The sequence below is a fragment of the Dermacentor albipictus genome, chromosome 8 (genome assembly GCF_038994185.2).
Source record: "Dermacentor albipictus isolate Rhodes 1998 colony chromosome 8, USDA_Dalb.pri_finalv2, whole genome shotgun sequence".
Lineage (NCBI taxonomy): Eukaryota > Metazoa > Arthropoda > Arachnida > Ixodida > Ixodidae > Dermacentor > Dermacentor albipictus.
Window position 1 is genome coordinate 1,550,410 of NC_091828.1, and position 21,460 is coordinate 1,571,869.

General features: G+C 43.2%; 1 protein-coding gene across 3 annotated transcripts in view; it reads right to left on the minus strand.

Moving 5' to 3' along the window:
* Positions 1-21,460, minus strand: part of LOC135911568 (zinc finger protein 235-like) — an 89,817-nt gene that overhangs the window by 51,920 nt on the left and 16,437 nt on the right. For 2 of the 3 annotated variants that reach the window (XM_065443894.2, XM_065443895.2), the window contains 2 exons: positions 14,580-14,772; positions 6,778-6,978 (listed from right to left, as the gene is read on the minus strand). In XM_065443894.2, coding sequence (XP_065299966.2) covers positions 6,778-6,964 — 187 coding nt within the window. In that variant the 5' untranslated portion in view covers positions 6,965-6,978; positions 14,580-14,772. The remainder of the gene's footprint in view (positions 1-6,777; positions 6,979-14,579; positions 14,773-21,460) is intronic. The other variant, XM_065443896.2, reaches the window with a different exon arrangement.

Consider the following 21,460-nt stretch of genomic DNA (forward strand, 5'->3'; position numbering starts at 1 on the left):
AAAACAAAAATATAATTTATTACAACATGCAAAAGAAAACACAACCTACAGCTGATGATGAGTTTTCTTTCATGTTTTTTTAATTATTGGAGAGGTCTTGAGAGAGATTTCAGGCATGATGGAAGGAGGCAGGTGGCTGACCTTGATTTACTCCAAATGTTGCTATTTGAAGCTTAGTGACCCTGCTCATGAAATATACCTGTTTTCACTGAGAAAATACTTTTTTTTTATTGGTATGAAATAGTAAAGTGATAGAACGTAGCTTATGCTAGTTTTCATCTTTGTGCTGTAGTATAATAATTCACATTGCTCTTGGCAAAGAGATAGGTTTGTCTTGACCGAGTTTGTCAAAAAGCTTCGACCTAATTTGCCCTCTCATCCTCAAGAATGATTTAGTGGTCACAGGTGATATTTGCAAAACTTCACTAACAAATCACTGGCACCAAAACAAATTTATCTCATATGAGACTTCATCAGCAGGTTTCTCTTTCTTGACTGCACGTAGAACTTTGATGATCTTTACATACGCTCAGACTGAAAGGGGCCAGCGAGGACAGACATGGCCTGTCCGAATGACATCTCGCCGTTTTTTAATCCAAGAAAACTACTCAAACCTGGCATTTACTAACAATAATCCCTTACATGCTTAACTAACTATAACAACACCTTGAGTTAGAGTTTTGCCCAAAAGAAAAAAATGGACACACACTCCTCCTTGTGATCTGTCATCACACACTTCTGGCAAATGCTTGCAGGTACTGCAAGAAGTCAAGACAAACCTATCTCTTTGCCAAGAGCAATGTGGATTATCATACTACAGCATAAAAGTGACAACTTGCATAACCTAAACAGCTGCAAGCACAAGTGAGGAACGTGTGCACATTGTCAGATTCTGGTTGCTTAGTTTTATTGTGACACTCCAGGCGCATTTCTGCCGTCGACATCGCTGTGAGGTTCTGTATGAGTGAAAGCATGATAGGGTGAGCCGGCAAGCACTGTTCAATCTAGCATGCGCAAGCGACAAATGTGGCCTGGAGGTGTGCCCTCTCCTGCCGCGCGCAAGGCAGGGCGGTCAGGCAAAGGAGGGGTGGTGTTCTCCGGCGGCTGCTAGGGTACCTTGATGTCCTCCTCGCCCTCTGCTCCGTATAGCCTAGAGCCAACCGTGGTGTCTACTACCACGTTGCCCACGCGAATTGTGGACACCGTTGTAGATGCCTTTGGCGGACATCGTAGGGACGCATTGCCAGCAGTCGTGTGTCTTGAAAGTGATCTGCAACGTGGTCAAAGTGCGCCTACACGGTCCTCATCTTCAAAGCGATCCGCAATGTTTGCAGAGCGCACATAGTGCCAGTAGCATCAAATGCACTGTGCTTTCGACGTTTCATTCGTGTTGAAGCGACAAATGCATGAAGGTCCATCCGCTTGCTGCTGTTGCAATTGCTCACTCCAGAATTTTGACAGCGAGTTTCAGCGCTGATTGAACAAGATGTGTTTATGTTTACCTCTGCACGCGTGATACCGTGCCGGTTAATTTGGTTGGTTTGAATTCATGATAGAACGTGACTGAAAAAGGACGTAGAAAGAAGCAGACACACAAAGACAGTGCTGACTCTGTGTCTGTTTCTTTCTACGTCCTCGTTGAGTCACGCTTACACATTCTATCATAGTTAATTTAGTTAGTAAGCATATGTTTACAAGTTTATACGGCCGATACAACTACTATCCTTACTTCATACAGCTATCTACTGATTTGCTACTGCAATCGGTGCTTTGCCATTCGGGCGGAACTGTGAATTTTTTTTATGAAGTCATAGTTGATCAATAAGCACTTTGTTGCGCCTTCAGATGAAGGACTACCACACTAACATCACCAATGAATGCCGTGCAATCGCCTTAAGACAATGCTCCTACAACCTTCAACATAGCCAGTCACAGATGTACCATAACATGGTGCAACACGTTATTAGATCAAGCTGGATGTCCTGTAAAGCAACTTCACATTCAGTCTTTAACAACATATTGACAAGTTTACATTCTCAATGTTTATCCGGTGAAAACTTTTTTTCACTGGCTGCCGCTGTTACAAAGTTGATGCTTGGCGCATGACAGGCTTCCCTGTGATGTATCTTTCTCGAATGTCATCACCAATTCTGTAGCAAAAGATAGTTTTTCTAATCAGATATCATCATCATCATCATCATCATCATCAGCCTGGTTACGCCCACTGCAGGGCAAAGGCCTCTCCCATATTTCTCCAACAACCCCGGTCATGTACTAATTGTGGCCATGCCGTCCCTGCGAATTTCTGAATCTCATCCGCCCACCTAACTTTCTGCCGTCCCCTGCTACGCTTCCCTTCCCTTGGGATCCAGTCCGTAATTCTTAATGACCATCGGTTATCTTCCCTCCTCATTACATGTCCTGCCCATGCCCATTTCTTTTTCTTGATTTCAACTAAGATGTCATTAACTCGCGTTTGTTCCCTGACCCAATCTGCTCTTTTCTTATCCCTTAACGTTACACCTATCATTCTTCTTTCCATAGCTTGTTGAGTCGTCCTCAATTTGAGCAGAACTCTTTTGGTAAGCCTCCAGGTTTCTGCCCCGTAGGTGAGTACTGGTAAGACACAGCTATTATATACTTTTCTCTTGAGGGATAATGGCAACCTGCTGTTCATGATCTGCGAATGCCTGCCAAACGCACCCCAGCCCATTCTTATTCTCCTGAATCAGGAGAATCAGATATCATTTTGAAGCAAATGGTGCACAGTATGGAACTTACACGAGCACTGGCAATTATGCTGGAATGTATCGTGAGTCACGTATAAATGGCCGACACATTTGACCCAAGAATTGTATTTCGACGACCATTCATTGTGCTCGCCGCTATTGCTGCGCTATGAGTGTTACTTTTTTTTCTGGGCAAGGGTTCACCTTAGAAAGAGATTTCATACTCACACACATAATGAACCCACTCACAAAATGAACCGAACCACCACCTTTTGTTCTAAAAAATTTAGTTCTCTCCCTCGCATCAAAAATGCCCACCCAACCTTCGTGGCTGATGTTCAGAATGTCCGCTTTATCTCGGCATAATGGACCCTTTTCTTAATTCGCAAGTGCACTTCACTGCACTGCACATTTGCCCAACTAATGGCGGCACCAGTCATTGTTCAAGCAAAAGACTAAGTGCTCACTGCGCATGCTGGTGCTTGTCTCTTGCGTATGGTTTCATCGGGAGAACCACGTCATAATACAGGCAAAGTGTGCTTGTACTTGCTGTTTGCAAAAATGACTATGCTGCCATTAGTTGGTAAAAGTAATCGTCGGATCACACCGTGATGCAGCAAATACCTTTAGAAGTGACTGATGCTATACATTGGTGACACAAATGCAAGTGATGCAGAGACGAAATTTGTTGATAACGAGCTTTTGGAGCTGAAGATAATAATGGCACATGGTGGCTTCAACACCAAAACATTGTCGCTTGTAGTGCCATAAAAATATGGTGGCAGCAGAACAAAGATAATATACTTTGGCCCATCACACCCCTCTGCCATTCACCATTTTGCCAGGACTTTTTATTTGTTGATCGGGTGCCGTGCCGCACCACCTCTTTTTTTTTTAATTTCTGGAGTGCTGCGCACCTTCTGTCAGGGTGTCTACCAAGTTGACATTTCCAAATTCCCTGAGTTTTCCAGGTTTTCCCTGAGTGCCATTGCAAATTTCCCTGAGTGATGCAGAACTTTGTTTTATATCAAACGGGCTGAAACCATATCGCCTGATGCTGTCACTCTCTAGTAAACACATGAAAAAAAAAGCAACTTAATCCAATTTGAATACTAAGGAGCAGTGTTTATGCTATTCAAGAAGAGAATAGAAGGCAGGGGTTAGTAAAATGCACAGCAAATAAAGTGTCTTCGAAAACAATTGCAAATAGGGTCGGACATCATCAAATACAAATAAAAAGGAGATGCATACAAAGGCAAATATTTTCTAATATGAGCTATTTCTATCAACTGATAGCAACCTCAGTGGGATGAGGCCTGAACTCTGTCACAATTGAGATTCTCTCTCAACAGCTCGTAAGTCAACCTCAACAGTCCTGACATACTCTCAGCCCGCGTGCGACGCCCGAGTGTTGTGTTGCACTGCTTCAAAGAGTGTATTTTGGTTTGGATGAGGGACACCTGCATCTCGGCATCAGTCAAAACTTTACTTTTTGAGCTCAAGCTCTTTCAAAACGGTGGCAACAAGCTTCCTTTCTCGTTTATTCCTCAATGCATAGGTCACTTCTGTTCTTGTCCGCCTTCCGCCACTCGTTCGCCCCAAGGACCATTTGAAGCATCTTGATCAGTTGCACAGTCCACGACCGATTTTTCGAGCTCCCTAGGGGCCGCGAAAACGTCCGAAAAATCGGCCAGTTGGGAAAAAATAAATGCGTGTCATTTACTGCCCTTAGGGGCTCAAACCGCCACAGGCACGTTCGAAAACGCTCTGAAGGCCTGTCGGTACACATATTAGGCATACCTGTGCTCGTGCTGCGACAGGAAATGCCGGGTGCCCGCGTGCATAATTAAGATATACATACTGTATTCCGTGGCAATAGCCCCTTCCCACGCTTGTTATGCTTCACTGCAATACTTTTCCGTAAGCTTTACCGAGTAACATTTCTGTACAGAGGCGAAGCTGACTTTAACGAACCGGCATTATGCAACGCACCGTGTTTTCCAAGTTTCTAAGCCAATCGCGAGGACCACAAAGGTGGAGTCCATGCCATTGCTGCCAGCAGTGAATTCTTTCAATAAAAAGTTCGGCACCCAATGGCAAGAAGCTTCATAGCGAACGTCGAAGCAGCTAGGCCTAGCGTTGCCGCAATGGTGGCAACGGGTGCCAGCGGATCTGCGTGCGAGAGTACCGGTTCGAGGCGGCGAAGTAATCAAAACGGCAGCGGTGGTGCCTTTGATTAATGCCGTTTCGGACCTGCGGTCGCGGCAAAACGTCCGGAAAATCGGACAGCAAGGAGTTCTTGCGTCGGAAATTTCACACGTTCTGATACGTTGACACTATGGGGTACGAGGTGGCGCCGCGAAGCCGTCCAAATTATCGGGAATCCGGAAAGGCGCTCGTTGACTGTACACTGGCAACTCCTCCTGCCAACGACAGGGCGTCAAAGACGAGTCATTACGATTCCTGTCTGCTACTCGAGCCAGCATTACCGCGACTTTCGACCCTTTCAATAAAATTGCCGCTAATTTTCCCTGATAGAGGCCCAAATTCCCCGAGTTTTCCCTGACTTTTTCCAGACTACTCAAAATCCCAGAGAATTCCCGGTTTTCCCGGTTGGTAGACACCCTGTTCTGTGTGCTGTGCACTGGGCCGTCGTGCCAGTTAAAATGCGGCCAGTTTCAATCTGAAACTCCCAGAGCATGCCCTTGAGCATGGGAACCACACCACTGGACAGCATTTCAATGTTGACACAGTCCATACACACTACTGAAGGAAACAACAGGACGAGCTTACAGCTACAAAGGAAGATCGTCACACAGTCGTCACACTGTTGTTTTAACATCATCATAACTTCAGAAACATCATTCTATTGTCATCACATCACCTTCATTGCTTTATCGATGTCATTTGTTCTCGATCATTTTATAGTAATTGTTCTGTCATCACTCAATCGTGATTATGCTGCTGTTATACGTCGTCATTGCATCACTATCATACATTGATTGTTCTACCATGGTGGTTGTGCCAATGTCTTCATTTCAGCTTCGTCATCCAGTTGTCATCACACTATAACTGTAATACACTAATCATCCCATCGTCTTCACATCGTAACTGCCATTATGTCATTGTCGCTATTTAGGAATCGCCAATGTCGTCCTGCCATCATCATACCGCCTTTGTCATTCCATTGGCATCATTCGTTTTTCATCACTGCATCGACGTCATACAGTTGTCGTTATGCCGCAATGCTCATTGGTCATGTTGGAAGGCAAGTGCCATGGCAAAGTAGGAAGATACGACAGTATGACACATACAGCCACAGCAATGAGTTGCCTTATAGAATGACCAAAATAGATGTCATATAAACATGACTTCAGAAATGTGGTGTAAGGCTACAGTCCTCGAATTCTCATTGCATTGCCCATTGACGCTCATCACAAGATAAGTTTTGTCGTAATTTTTCTTTCCTCTTACTTGTTCTCGATACATCGATCCAATGCCAATAAGTCTGGTGCACTCTCTCTGCTAAATCGTGTGCTGACCAGCTACAGCTCGTTAAAGAAGATGGTAGTCCAGTTATGACACAAGTTCAAGACTTTTCCGTCACGCTGCAAGTGGTGCACTTGCTCCCATTGCCAGGCCTGGAAAACCAGAGACCAATCCGAGCATGCAATAGTCCAAACTTCTTGAAGGCATAAGGGCTTGTCAGTGCACCCCGCGGCAACCACAGTATCTACACTATGCAGCATGGTGGCTACGTCAAGGAGCCAGGTGTTAGTTAATGTGTCACTTCCAGCGAGTCATAATGACTTCTTTTTTTTTTCAGTTTCACTATCAAACACAGCTATTTTTGTGAGCTTTTCGTGGTGCTCACACTTGTATTTCAAATGTAAAATTTTGTACACCTGCTGAATTGCCCTCGGCAGTAAAATGTTGTAACCACCTGAGCAGGCTGTCGCACCAAGCTAGGCAAACCACGCCATTTACTATAAACTCACACAAGCAGGCAAAAGTAAAATAAGTGCACACATCTGCGGTCACTGCCTACCTGATGCGGAGCTTGACCGGCGAACAGTCTGTGTAGTCTTCACGCTCCTTGACTCACTCCCTGCTTCAAAGGAGCACCCGACAGACTTGTCAGCCACAGGCAAGCTGCACTGCACGGCAACATTGACCTGACCGACCTCGAGAGCACTGTGGCATGATGCTTCGGCAACAGCGATTCCTAGGCTCATCGCTTTTGTGAGGTCTGCAGAAAATAGTTCGACCGAAAACAGTCCAATTACAGAATCAAGTGACAAATACAATATTAAAAACCAGGCAGACTACAATACGTAGCCGTAGAAAACAAAAACATTTGGGTTCAGCAAAGGGCTACAACAGACAACACACATTAAATACTTGAAAGCAGGGCAGCCTTACTATGTGCAAGGTTCATGACAGCACAACATATCTCACACTCATCTGACAAGTTTTTATCTCACGTTTATCTCATGTTTTATCTCATCTCAGTTTTTTCTATCTAAGCTATTCTTGTCCTCTAACCGTTGCAAACCGACTGCAACATGGCAGAGTCATCATCACCAGCCTATTCATTGTCCACTGCAGAATGAAGACCTTACTCAGCAATCTTCAATCACCCCTGTTTTGTGCCAGCCGATACCATCCAGCCAGCTGATACCTTACTCAGCAATCTTCAATCACCCCTGTTTTGTGCCAGCTGATACCATCATCTGTTCGTAGATTTCCACAATTCATCACACCACCAAACTGTCTGCTGTCCATAAGTGCAAGTCTGTAGGGTCAGTGAGAGACCAGTGAGCCTACAGATTACATTGCCTGCCCAAGTTATTTTAAGGCAATTAGCATTCTTGGTATAATTCATACACTTTCCACTGTCTTTCTCCCTATGTCTAACCATTTTCCAGCTAACTAAGGTCACTGGGTAGTTAGTCCATGGTCTTATGTGCTGAGAGAACCATGATCGAAACCAACAATTGGACCAGCTTGGATTAGCAAATAGTATATATAACCATGTAATGGCCACATTCATTTATCAGCAGCACCTCTTACTTCGTAAAGAAAATTAAAAAATTACCAACAGTGCCCCCACTGTGTTGTGTGGAATTCCAGAACTTTTTTTTTTTAATTACTGCCGAAAGGTGACATGAAAAAATTATGCGTGGTGCAAATCTCGGCATCGGGAACAGGCAAGAACAGCCACACCACCGCCACCTGTTCTTGTTTTATCTTATTCACCAATGATGCGAAATCTCAGATTCAGAAACCATTGATCCTCTGTTTGCTCCTGCGCTCGTGTGCTATCATCACTTCTAGATGGGGAAACAGATTAGCTATAACACTCACATTAAATTGAAATCAGTTGATTTTGCAGAAGGAGATGTAAAAAGAGCGTCTAACTGAAAGTTTGAGGTTGACAAAAATGCGTATGACGATGGTGCTCCCAAGAACATGCCCTCCAGAAAACAAATGTATGGAGGCATGCTTTCCAAGGGAAGCAGAGCATGTTCCCAGAGATGGAAGACTCACTCCTCCACAACGTGACGGAGAGGCGGAGCAACGGCTATGCAGTTTCAATGGAGATGCTGCGTATGAAAGCACTCAACATCACACAGCTATGCTGCTTAACTATTTCCCTACCATGGGGAAAATCCTCTTTTGCAGGTTAAGCCAGATCTTTTCTTCTGAAGGTACTGCACTCAATCTTTTATGTTATAAATAAACAAAAAGCAGAATGAATGCACTTTTCATGCATAATAGTTTTGCTAACGACATGTGTTTTATAAAAAAAGATATAAATTGCCAGAATCAAGATTGTGGGACAAAGAATTGAACAAAGTTTATGAAGACATGCTTGTATCAACGAATAAAAATATGTAAAAAAAAATTATTAGATATACGAAATGTATTGCTGCTTACCAGTAATAGGCACTATATCCGAAAAAAATCTAAATTCAGGCCACCATCATCATCATCATCCTGTTTTAAGTCCACTGCAGGACGAAGGCCCTTCCTTCCGATTTCCAATTAACCCTGTGCTGCACCAACCGATTCCAACTTGCGCCTGCAAATTTATTAATTTCAGCACCTCACCTAGTCTTTTGCCATTCTCAACTGTGTTTCCCTTCTCTTGGCATCTATTATGTAACTCTAACGGCCCACCGGTTATCTAACCAACGCATTACATGACCTGCCCAGCTCCATTTCTTTCTTTTAATGTGAATTAGAATATCAGCTATGCCCGTTTGCTCTCTGATCCACACTGCTCTCTTCCTGTCTCAGGTATTGAACAGGTATTGGAGTAACAATGTTTATCTGCAAGCAAAACAGTTGGGCGCACTGGGCTGCGGCTGCCGAAGTTCTGGGCTGGTTTGCATTGTCGTCACTCTCAGAATCAAAGTCAGACAAAAAGGCAGCCTCAGACTCGCTGCTGCTCGATCCATCCAAAAAATCAGCCACAGATGCAGTGGAGACACGGGATCTGCAATCTTTCGAAGAAAGCATGGCTCGCAGAGGTGGCCATTTTTTGCTTTCTACTTTATGATTGCAAAACTTCGGAGAACATTAAAAAATTACCATGTGGCAGCAAAAATGAAACTGCTTAGAAAGCAAAAATATAGTTCTCCTCCTTCATGTCCAATGGTGCAGAGTGTTCATAAGTGGCGTCAAGGTCTCGAAAGCAGCACTTCAAATCAAAGAGAGCGGGCGGCCATTTTTGCTTTCTACATTGACGATTGTGAAAACGTTGGAGCTCGTTGAAAAATCACCGCCTGGTGGGAAAAAAGCGAACTGCTTAGAAAAAAAAAAAAACTCTCCTTCACCTCTGATAGCGCGGTGTGTAAGGTCTTGAATGCGACATTTCAAACTATCATTAACAGGCTAACTATACCAAATGGGCGCGGTACGAAAAGAGTTAAAGCCACCAATGGATGGATCCAGTGCTTCTGTGAGTACTTAGTTTAATCAAGGCAAGTAGCACAGAAAGTGTATGAGAAAACAAATGTCGCCTTTTTCTATGTGTAATGACTGCATGCATTGCTGACTGCAATGACTGCGATTCTCACTCCAAGTTCTTTTATAGATACTTGTGGTCATTACACGCATATATGCAGTATGCAACACTGGTTATGTGGCACTCTTCAGTGAACCTCTCAAAGATCAATGTTGGACACTAGATATGTGTCAGTGGGTAAGTGCCCCTTTTCATAATATTCATCATTACATATAAAACATATCATCAATTACACAGGCATCAAGGATCGATTGCTAACTGCATTATTCTCACCAATCATCTCCAAAGGATGGATGTGCTGCTAATTTTTCTCTCTCTGAATCGCAACATCTATATCGGCTAGTTCCATTTGCTCCCTACTTTAATATGCAGTCCTCGACACATCAGGCCTATCATTTTTTGTTCCATCACTTTTTGTATGGTTTAAAACTTCCTTTCAAACTTTTTTGTTGACCTCTGTGGTTTTATCCTATATGTAAGCACAGGTAAAGCGCAATGGTTGTAGAATGATTTTTTACAAGAAGAGTGGCACATTTCTTTCTTTCTTTCTTTATTGATTTATTTAAGACAATGAACAGATTGTCTTAGGGGACACGGCTAAAGGCAAAACATTTGCCTGACTAGGCCGTGCCACCCGTACATTGGCAGCAACATGGCAGTGGCAGGCTTTCAGGAGGTCACACATGAAATTAAAGTAGTACACATTTTCAACACTTGAGTACACAATTCGCGTAAGAAGAAAGAAAAAAAAAAGGTTAAAGTTTATACAGTTTTCTAATCAATTGAAGCACAACAACGACAGGGAAAAAAAAAGTATGTACGAAATTTTCCATACCTGTAGCTGAAAGGTTAAAGTTTACACAGTTTTCTAAAAACAACAACAAGAAACATGAACAAAATTTTCTATACCTGTAGTTCAACCTTTCTATTAGTCTTCGGATAGTAACAATTCTTTTACCGTTTTCTTAAAGCTTTGCTTTGAAATTCCAGAATTTAGCAGGTCCAATACCAAGGGGTAGTCGTTTAGAAGGTTAGGAAGTTGAACTGCTAGTTTTTGATCTCCGTATTTCGTTCTGCAACGTGGTTTTCCTACCAGAGTTTTTCTGAGGTTATAGTTTGTCGTTCTGCCATGGTATTTACTTTGGAAGGAACATTTGTCTTCCCAGAATTGCCGTGAAATTTCGAGGAATAATTTGTAAGAGTGAAGTTTTGATGCTGTTAATATTTTATATTTGTTATAGTATAGTTTAGTGGTATCAGTACGTGCTAAGTTACCTATCGCGCGCAGTGCGCGGTTTTGGAGTGTTTGAATTGATTTTAAGTTAGTTTGTGTAGTGGTTGACCAAACTAGCAAACAATACGTTAATCGAGAATGTATAAGCGCGTTGTAAATATTGCGCTTCACATTTATCGGTAGCAAATATCGCAACCTATTTAGCACACCGACAGCACGAGCGATATTTTTTCTAAGAACGTCTACGTGCGGTGACCAGGACATATTTTCATGGAATATAACTAAAAAAAATCTGGCTGTTGGTGCCTGTTCGAGGTTGACCTTCTGAAACTGGAGTGTTATCTGAGGGTGGATTATTGTTCCTTTTGATTTAAACACTAGATACTTAGTTTTAGTTATGTTTAATTGGAGTTTATTCGCATTTAGCCACAAGCTTAGTTGCTGTAACCAGATGTTAGCTTGCTCAAAAAGATTTCCTATTTCCCTTCCTGAGAAGAACACGTTAGTATCATCCGCGTATAATATAATATTGGAACAGCCTTGAATATTAACAATATCATTATTATAGAGTAAAAATAAAACAGGCCCCAAGACGGATCCTTGCGGCACGCCGTACTTAATATGCTGAATTTCGGAACTAACTCCATTTATTGTTGTGTACTGTGTTCTAGAGGTCAGATAGCTTTTTATTAAGGATAATGCGACACCACGAATTCCATAAAGAGGTAGCTTTTTCAAAAGGACATCGTGTTGCACGCAATCGAAGGCCTTCCTAAAATCTAGAAAGATACCTAGAGTTAACATTCGGTTTTCTATGTTGTCAAGGATTTGTTCCTTTATTTCAAGTAAAGCGGTTTCTGAAGATTTAGCCTTACAGAAACCATATTGCTCCCGAGCTATTATGTTAAAGGTGTTTAGAAACTCACAAAGTCTTCTATTAATTACATGCTCAGCAATTTTCGCGAAGACAGAAAGAACGGATATTGGCCTGTAGTTATTCATGTCGTTAACTGGGCCACTCTTATGAATGACTGTCACTCGGGCTAGCTTCATCCTGTCTGGAAACACACCGTTAGAAAGAATTAAGTTACAGATATGTGAAAGAGGCGTGCTTACAATTTCACTGACGGCTTTCAACGGCTTCACTTTTATATCATCTTCACCTGAAGCACAACTGTCTTTCAACGATAAAATTATTGTTTGTATCTCGTGCTGCTCAGTAGGCGCCAAGAACAGCGTAGAAGAACATCGATTTAATATATATTCCGTGCAAGAGACTGGTGTATCATTTTGTGAGGACGCACCAGCATCAATAAAATGAGAAAAGTATTTGCAACCTCAATATCTGACAATTCACTATGCTGAAATGCAACTTTCCTTGTGATAGCGCCTTTGTTAATTACTTCATTGATCGCTTTCCACATGAGATTTGAATTTCCCATGATAGCAAAAAACTTGTTCGCGTAATATCCTTGTTTAGAGCGTTTAATATCGGAATTCAATTTGTTACGCTCAGATTTGAAAGACCGAAAGTCATCTTCGCTTCTGCTACTCAAAAAGATTTGGAAGAGCTTGTTACGACATTTTATCCTGTTATAGAGGTCACGAGTTATCCAAGGCTTTCTAGCTTTGTTGTGTTTTTTAAACTTCTTAAGCGGGAAACATCTGTTGTATAACAACGCGAAGGTAGATATAAAAACACTGTAAGCCTTGTTTACATGAGTTTCCGCGGTCACTTCGTCCCACCGATAACCAGAGACTAGTTCAACGAATTTCTTAACACTTTGTTCTGAATAAATTCTTTTTAAGCTTTCAGGGCATATATTGGATGGCTGTCTATGAGGTAGCAGACAGTATATAGGCAAGTGATCACTAAGATCGCACATCAAGACTCCTGCCCTTACATATTCAGCAGAAAAACTCGTCACACAGAGGTCAAGTGTTGTCTGGCTTGTCGGTGTGATGCGAGTAGGCACGTTGATGACATTTGAACACCCGTATGATCCAAAAGTTTCCTGAAAACGCGTATATTCTAGGTTGTCTGGGCAAGCATCTATATTAAAATCGCCCATTAATATTGTTTCGAGTTTAAGTTCGGTGCTGAGTTCTAATAATTTTTCAGTAAATTCTGAAAACTTGCACATGGATCCAGATGGCGGGCGGTACACTACCGAAATCAAGGTGTTCATGCACTGAAGACCAATGCATTCATAGCATTCGTTAACAATCTTGAGCTCGGGGATTATACTGTACGACAAACCAGAACGGACATAAACAGCAATTCCTCCTCCTAGTTTTTTCGTTCGGTAAACAGAGATACAGTCATATCCAAAAATAGAAGCGCATTCATCCTCTGATGTAAACCACGTTTCACTAAAACAAAGCAAATCGAAGCAGTGTTGCAGCTCAGACAGATACAAACTGACTTCATCAAACTTATTTCTCAAACTTCGCACATTAAAATGAAATATTGAAAGTGGACATTGGTTCTTTAACGACGCGACATCCCCAGAAAATTGGAATTCCAAGGTCGCCATTGTGGTTTAGTAAACATAACACATATTTTGCTATCACGTATGCCGCCATCACTTCGAGGCTGTAAGACTGGCCAGATCCTCCTCGCCGCGTATGACAACAGCTCGGTCGCCGCTCCTTTTTCGCACCAAAACTTTACCGTTTGAGTGCCAGACGTATGCGTATCCCGAGGTCTGGGCCCATTCCTTCGTCTTTAATAAAATAGCACGTGATAGCCGTGTCATATTTTCACAGAAAAACACGTGCCCATGATCCTTTAGTTGCTTCTTGTTAGCAAGCCAGGAATCGCGAAGTTCCTGGTGAACAAAACGGATAATGATCGCCCGTGTTTTGCCTGGTTTAGCGGGAAGTCTGTGTATAGCCATAACATCACTCTTGTTCAATAGTGGAAGCTTAATTTGCATCGCTACTTCGTTTACCTTCATCATTAGGTCTTCGTTCTCGCTTTCAGTAATACTGTGTACTTCAATATTTAACCTGCGGCTACGGCATTCAAGGTTATCCAAATCCCGTTTGATTTGAGACAATTCACTGCTCGAATCTGCATGTTCAAGTTGATCAACTCTGTTTGATAGTTGTGTGGTAACTTTTTCCTGAGCCTGCAGCCTCGTCTGAAATTCATCGAATTTATCAGAAATATGTTGCACAGACGATTCTAGTTCCACCAATTTGGTTGGCAGATCCAAAAGGGCATCTAGCTTGGTTTCGATTGCTAGAAGTCGAACTGCTATGTCTCTCTGCGGCATGTGCCGCTCAATTTCAGCATCCGCCCCTTATCCCACCCCCCGAGATGTCTCACATTTCCATGCCTTCTTAGACATGTCGCGCTTTCCAGTAGAAGCTTCTTCCGTTATACCGGAGCACGAACCAAAATGAAATTTGAATTTGCACTCACAGCAAGTCATGTACAAGCCATTGTCAGGCACCGCGGAGCGGCACACACAACAGCGCGACATTTCAACAGGTACTAGTAACACTCGTAAATCTCAAGCAGCGTTGGCAGCAGCGGCTAGCACATACAAAAGGTAACTGATAGAAAACCACCAACCTGTAATATTTCAAAAACGTGTTTCAGCGGACATGCGTCAGATGCTGCCGCTACTGCCAAAGTGCGCAGGAAAACGGTTGTCAGGACTTGATATAGCCACTGGTCCAGGGGGCGCTTCGGAAAGTGCGTTGATAGTAGATCTGTGGCAGGGAATTCCGCGCGGCGGTATGGGCTCACAGTATCGGCGATGAGGCTGTAATATTTCAAAAACGTGTTTCAGCGGACATGCGCCAGATGCTGCCGCTACTGCCAAAGTGATTGACAGTGATAACCTCGTAACCTGTTTCGACTGGTTTATTGATCAATATCACAAACTAAAACTGCACGAAAAAAGCTATCAAAGGAGGTCCCAAAGTAAAACTGTCGTGAAACCTACTGTAAAACTAGCATAAATATTAGTAACAAAAATACAGGAAATTTAGCAAATACAAAACAAATATGTGATTTTAGACATTTATATAATGAATCTTTTGTAGACATCTTAAACACCACATATAAACTACATACACCATATATATATATATATATATATATATATATATATATATATATATATATATATATCATCAGCCTGGTTACGCCCACTGCAGGGCAAAGGCCTCTCCCATATTTCTCCAACAACCCCGGTCATGTACTAATTGTGGCCATGCCGTCCCTGCGAATTTCTGAATCTCATCCGCCCACCTAACTTTCTGCCGTCCCCTGCTACGCTTCCCTTCCCTTGGAATCCAGTCCGTAACCCTTAATGACCATCGGTTATCTTCCCTCCTCATTACATGTCCTGCCCATGCCCATTTCTTTTTCTTGATTTCAACTAAGATGTCATTAACTCGCGTTTGTTCCCTCACCCAATCTGCTCTTTTCTTATCCCTTAACATTACACCTATCATTCTTCTTTCCATAGCTCGTTGCATCGTCCTCAATTTGAGTAGAACCCTTTTCGTAAGCCTCCAGGTTTCTGCCCCGTAGGTGAGTACTGGTAAGACACAGCTATTATACACTTTTCTCTTGGGGGATAATGGCAACCTGCTGTTCATGACCTGAGAATGCCTGCCAAACGCAACCCAGCCCATTCTTATTGTTCTGATTATTTCAGTCTCATGATCCGGATCAACAGTCACTACCTGCCCTAAGTAGATGTATTCCCTTACCACTTCCAGCACCTCGCTACCTATCGTAAACTGCTGTTCCCTTCCGAGACTGTTAAACATTACTTTAGTTTTCTGCAGATTCATTTTTAGTCACACCCTCCTGCTTTGCCTCTCCAGGTTAATGAGCATGCATTGCAGTTGGTCCCCTGAGTTAAAGGGACACTAAAGGTTACCAGAAACTCAAGTTAAAGTGGTAGAGTAATGTTCTAGAACTTCTAAGGCGTCAATTCAATCGCGAACAGAGCTTTAGTAACCGACAAATTGAGGTAAATGCATGACACGATTTGAGACCCCCCAGCGACATTCCGGTACTAGCCCGATGACGAAAGGACTCCTCATAATTTGTGTTACTAATACTCAACTACTCGTATTAAAAATATCATTTCATTCGATTTTAAGACGAAAAAAAAATGCTACTTGTCTACGTCTATTCGATTCTAAGAAAAAATAACATTTTGACGTTACCCTTCAGTAACATGGGTTTTCGAAAGGTTTCGTTTTCGCTCGACCCTGCGCCGCGCACGCTTTGGCGTTTCAGTACTTTCGTTATCGCGTCGTGCTGTGAGGGTTCTGCTGGCTCGCGAAACTTTCATTTGGAACAAGCAGCGAGAATGCCACGTCCATGTGATGTCATGGGAAGACCTCGTTGCTTTCCCGCTCCGGAGAGCCGGTGATGAAGCCGCCGTCGTAGTACGCAACGACGCCGGCAGTGCGAGCCCTCAGCAGCAGGTCGCGCTCGTCGGTGCTCAAATCGCTGAAGTTGAGCCCACCATCGCGAGCCAATCTGTCGGTGTCAGGCTTCATTGCGACGAGCGTCGAAGTTTTCGTCATAGAATGAAGTACCAGCTTATGGGCGTCTTGCGCTGGAGTTTGAGGTATAGTAGCGGCGCCTGGTGGCGGTGCGGGAAACGACACCTGGGTCGTGCCAGCTTGGGTCGTATTGAGCCCTGGCTGTGGCAAAGCACGTTTCTAGGCCAAGTTTTGCGGCGATTCGCACTTTTTTATGCCCTGTTGCGAGTGCAAAAAGGCTCGCCACTTCTCACAGACCATGCCGACCACGGTGCGAGCTCGCCGCAGCCTATAGTTTAACGAAAACTGACTCTCCGTGTGCCGTGGGACGTAATTCGTTTCTCCTTCCGCTAGCCACCATACTCCCGCTTTCGCTCTGCTGTCGGCTCTGTCTTGGCTCTGTTTCTGGCCGCGCGTTTGCGTTTTGCGCAGAAAAGCCGTAGCGCCGTCTGCGGACGCCGTTCTACTGACCGATGGCGCAACGTCACTACGAGACCATGATGTCAGTACTCCTCGATCGGAGGGCGGGCGATTTGAACTGCGCTAGAGGTACGCGGACGCTTCAGAACGCATTTTCTCTTAAAATAAGTCTCTCCTTGGCACGAAACAAGCGTTTCGAGGTTTCTGTTATGGTATTTCAACAGTCCACGTTGACTTAATAGTAACCTTTAGTGTCTTTTTAATAAGCAAGGCAATATCATAAGTGAAGCGCAAGTTACTAAGGTATTCTCCATTTACTCTTATCCCCAATTCTTCCCAATCCAGGTCTCTGAATACCTCCTGTAAACAGGCTGTGAATAGCATTGAAGAGATAGTACCTCCCTGCCTGACGCCTTTCTTTATTGGGAATTTGTTACTTTCTTTATGGAGGACTACGGTGGCTGTGGAGCCGCTATATATATCTTTCAGTATTTTTACATACAGCTCGAGCCGTCTACACCCTGATTCCGCAATGCCTTCATGACTGCTGAGGTTTCGACTGAATCAAACGCTTTCTCGTAATCAATGAAAGCTATGTATAAGGGTTGGTTATATTCCGCACATTTCTCTATCACCTGATTGATAGTGTGAATATGATCTATTGTTGAGTAGCCTTTACGGAATCCTGGCTGGTCCTTTGGTTGACGGAAGTCTAATGTGTTCCTGATTCTATTTGCAATTACCTTAGTAAATACTTTGTAGGCAACGGACATTAAACTGATCGGTCTATAATTTTTCAAGTCTTTGGCGTCCCCTTTCTTATGGATTAGGATTATGTCAGCGTTCTTCCAAGATTCCGGTACGCTCGAGGTCATGAGGCATTGTGTATACAGGGTGGCCAGTTTTTCTAGAACAATCTGCCCACTGTCCTTCAACAAATCTGCTGTTACCTGATCCTCCCCAGCTGCCTTCCCCCTTTGCATAGCTCCCAAGGCTTTCATTATCATCATCATTATCAGCCTGTTTTATGTCCACTGCAGGAGGAAGCCTCTCCTTGCTATCTCTAATTACCCCTGTTCTGTGCAAACAGATTCCAACTAGCACTCGCGAATTTCCCAATATCATCGCTCCACCAAGTCTTCTGCCATCCTCGACTACGTTTCCCTTCTCTTGGTACCCATTCTGCAACCTTAATAGTCCAACGGTTATCTAACCGACGCATTACATTACCTGCCCAGCTCGTTTTTCTCTTTATGTCAATTAGAATATTGTCTATACCACTTTCTCTAATCCAAACCGCTCTCTTTCTGTCTCTTAACGTTATGCCTAGCAATTTTCGTTCCATCGCTCTTTGCGCCGTCCTTAACTTGTTCTCAAGCTTCTTTGTCAGTCTCCAAGTCTCTGCCCCATACATAAGCACTGGTAAAATACACTGATTGTACACCATCATTTTATATGATAATGGTAAGCTTCCAGTCAGGAGCTGACAATGTCTGCGCTATGCGATCCAACCTATTCTTACTCTATGAATTTCCTTCTCATGATCAGGGTTCCCTGTGTTTAGTTGACCTAGGTGAGCACATGCACAACGTACTTCCCTTCACAGACTCTAGAGGCTGACTGGCGATCCTGAACTCTTGTTCCCTTGCCCGGCTATTCATCATTATCTTTGTCTTCTGCATATTAATCTTCAACCCCATTCTTACACTCTTTCTGTTAAGGTCCTCAATCATTTGTTGTAACTTGCCTGCATTGTTGCTGAATAGAACAATGTCATCGGCAAACCAAAGGTTGCCAAGATATCCATGATCCATTGTAGAGCATCCCTTCCTGAAGCCAGCCTGTTCTCTTGGTTGACTAAAGTCCAGTGTTGCCCTTATTCTATTGGAGGTTAATACTGGGAGTAAGCTAATGGGCCTATAATTTTTTAATTGTTTAACCTCTCCCTTTTTGTGGATCAGTATAATGTTTGCATTCTTCCAGTTTTCTGGGACCCTTGCAATCGATAGACACTTTGTATAAAGAGCCGCCAGTTTTCCCAAGCATTATGTCTCCTCCATCTTTGATTAAATCTACTGTTATTCCGTTGTCTCCTGCCGTTCTTCATTTCGTGTCTTGCACGACCCTTCTGACCTTATCGCTAGTTATAGGAGTTTCTATATCCTGTTCATTACTGTTTCTAACGGAGGTATCCTGACTCCTCTGGGTACTGTACAGGTCAGTATAGAATTCTTCTCCTTCTTTTACTATATCTTTGAGATTGCTGATGATATTACCCGGCTTATCTTTCAGTGCATACATCTTGGTCTGTCCTATGCCAAGTTTCCTTTTTGCTGATTTCAGGCTGCATCCATTTTTTACGGCTTCTTCAGTCTTTCTCATCTTATAGTTTCAAATATCACTTATTTTCGCCTTGTTGATCAGTTTTGACAGTTCCTCAATTTCTCTCTTATCTCTTGAGTTGGACACTTTCATTCTTTGTTGTTTCTTTATTAGGTCCTTCGTTACTTGGGAGAGCTTGCCTACTGGTTGCCTTGGTGCCTTGCCCCCCACTTCAATTGCTGCCTCTGAAGCTAGCTTAGTTACGGTTTCATTCATTATCTCTATGTCATCTTCACCTCTCTGTTCTAAAGCTGCATATTTATTTGCAAGTACCAGCCTAAATGTGTCTGCTTTTACCCTTACTGCCTCTAGGTTGAACTGTTTATTCTTGACCGATTTTACCCTTTCTCTCCTCAAATTGAGGTGAATGCTAGCCCTCACTAACCTATGATGACTGCATTTTACCCTACCTATGTCCTGCACTATGCTGGGATCAGCAGAAAGCATGAAGTTCATTTCATTTTTTGTTTCACCATTAGAGCTTTTCCAGGTCCACTTTCTGCTGCTACGCTTCCTGAAAAAAGTGTTCCTTATTATAAGCTTATTCTTTTCTGCGAATTCCACCAGCATTCCTAGGATTGACGCCATAGTTGCCAATTGCTTGTCAACCAGCCTGCTTTTCCCCCACTTTTGCACTGAAATCGCCCATTAGTACAGTATACTATGTTTGCACTTTTCTCATCGCTAATTCAACATCTTCATAAAACTGATCTACTTCCTCATCATGACTGGATGTTGTAGTGTAGCTTGTACTACCTTTAATTTTTATATCTTATTAGGTTGATTACGACTACAACTACCTCCTCATTTATGCTGTAGAATTCGTCAATGTTGCCCACTATATCCTTATGGATTAGGAATCCCACCCCATATTGCTCCTTATCTGGCAGACCTCTATAGCAGAGGCCATGGCTGTTATTCAGCAATGTATAAGCTTCACCAGATCTAATCTCACTAAGGCCGATGATATCCCAAACAATGTCTGATAAGATAGTTCCCCAAAGAGTCCTGCTATGCTAGACTTACTCAACAGAGTTCGGCAATTAAAGGTTGACAGGGTCAGTTTCCATTGGCAGCCTGTCCGGACCCAGAGATTCTTAGAACCCGCTGCTGCGTTACAGGTCTGGCCACCACCTTGTTGAGGTGCTCCGCAGCTGCTGGGGACTGAGGGCCATGGGTTTATTGAAGGAATCATTTGGGAAGTAGCGGCCGAATACTGCACCAGAGAGGCCAATTCCTGTTCTGGTGAGGGAGTGTCTTTGTTGAAGCTTAGTGGGCCTTACTCATTTGGTTATACCTGGATTAGTATAGCCCCACTCACTCTCGGCATCTTGTGCTGGTGTCAGGCGTTACTCCAAGCCTGCAGATTAGTAAGTACAAGCAGTTTCCCCTGTTTTTTTTTTTTTTCAACCCCCCAAGAAGCTTGCTCAGCTAAGCCGCCGCATCACTTGTGCAGACAAAAATGTGGCCTGTAAAAAGAACCATGAAAAGCGACTAGCCGAGTGTTCCAACGACATTGTGGACAAATCCCCCTATCCTGCGGAAAAGTATAGATCGGCCAGATGGGGCGATGCATCATTGACCGACTCAGGGAGCATCCAAGAAATCTGGCTAATAAGGATAATATACATCTTGCTGACCAGTGCAGTAGCTGTCCCACATGCGAACCACGTTTCCATAGTGTGAAAACCCTACGTAAGAGCAAGCAAAAACTGATTGTGAAACGTTAGAGGCATTTCTTATCAGAAAAGCCGGTCATGACTGCGTTAGCAAAACATCGATTGTACTGTACAATGCAGAAATGAAATTTCTTTCGCACCTTGTTAAATTACTTCCTGTTCGACAAATCCCATTTTTCCTTGTAACGGTGCGTCTGCGCAGCTTGCGGATATGTATGCCTGCGGGTCTGGCTTTAATAAAATCAGTTATTAGTTTGCACCTGTGTTCTTCCTTTCTGTTGTGCTATACTGTTGTGCTGTACTTCAATATGGTTCTCATGTCAAAATACCAACCAGCCCAGCATTCAACTCATTTATAGTTCACGTGGGCTCTCCCGTGCTTCCGAATCTCGCCGGCAAGGTGTCAACGCCGCTCATCACATGCTGTATTACTGCTGAAAATAAAGTTGCTGTTGCAAGG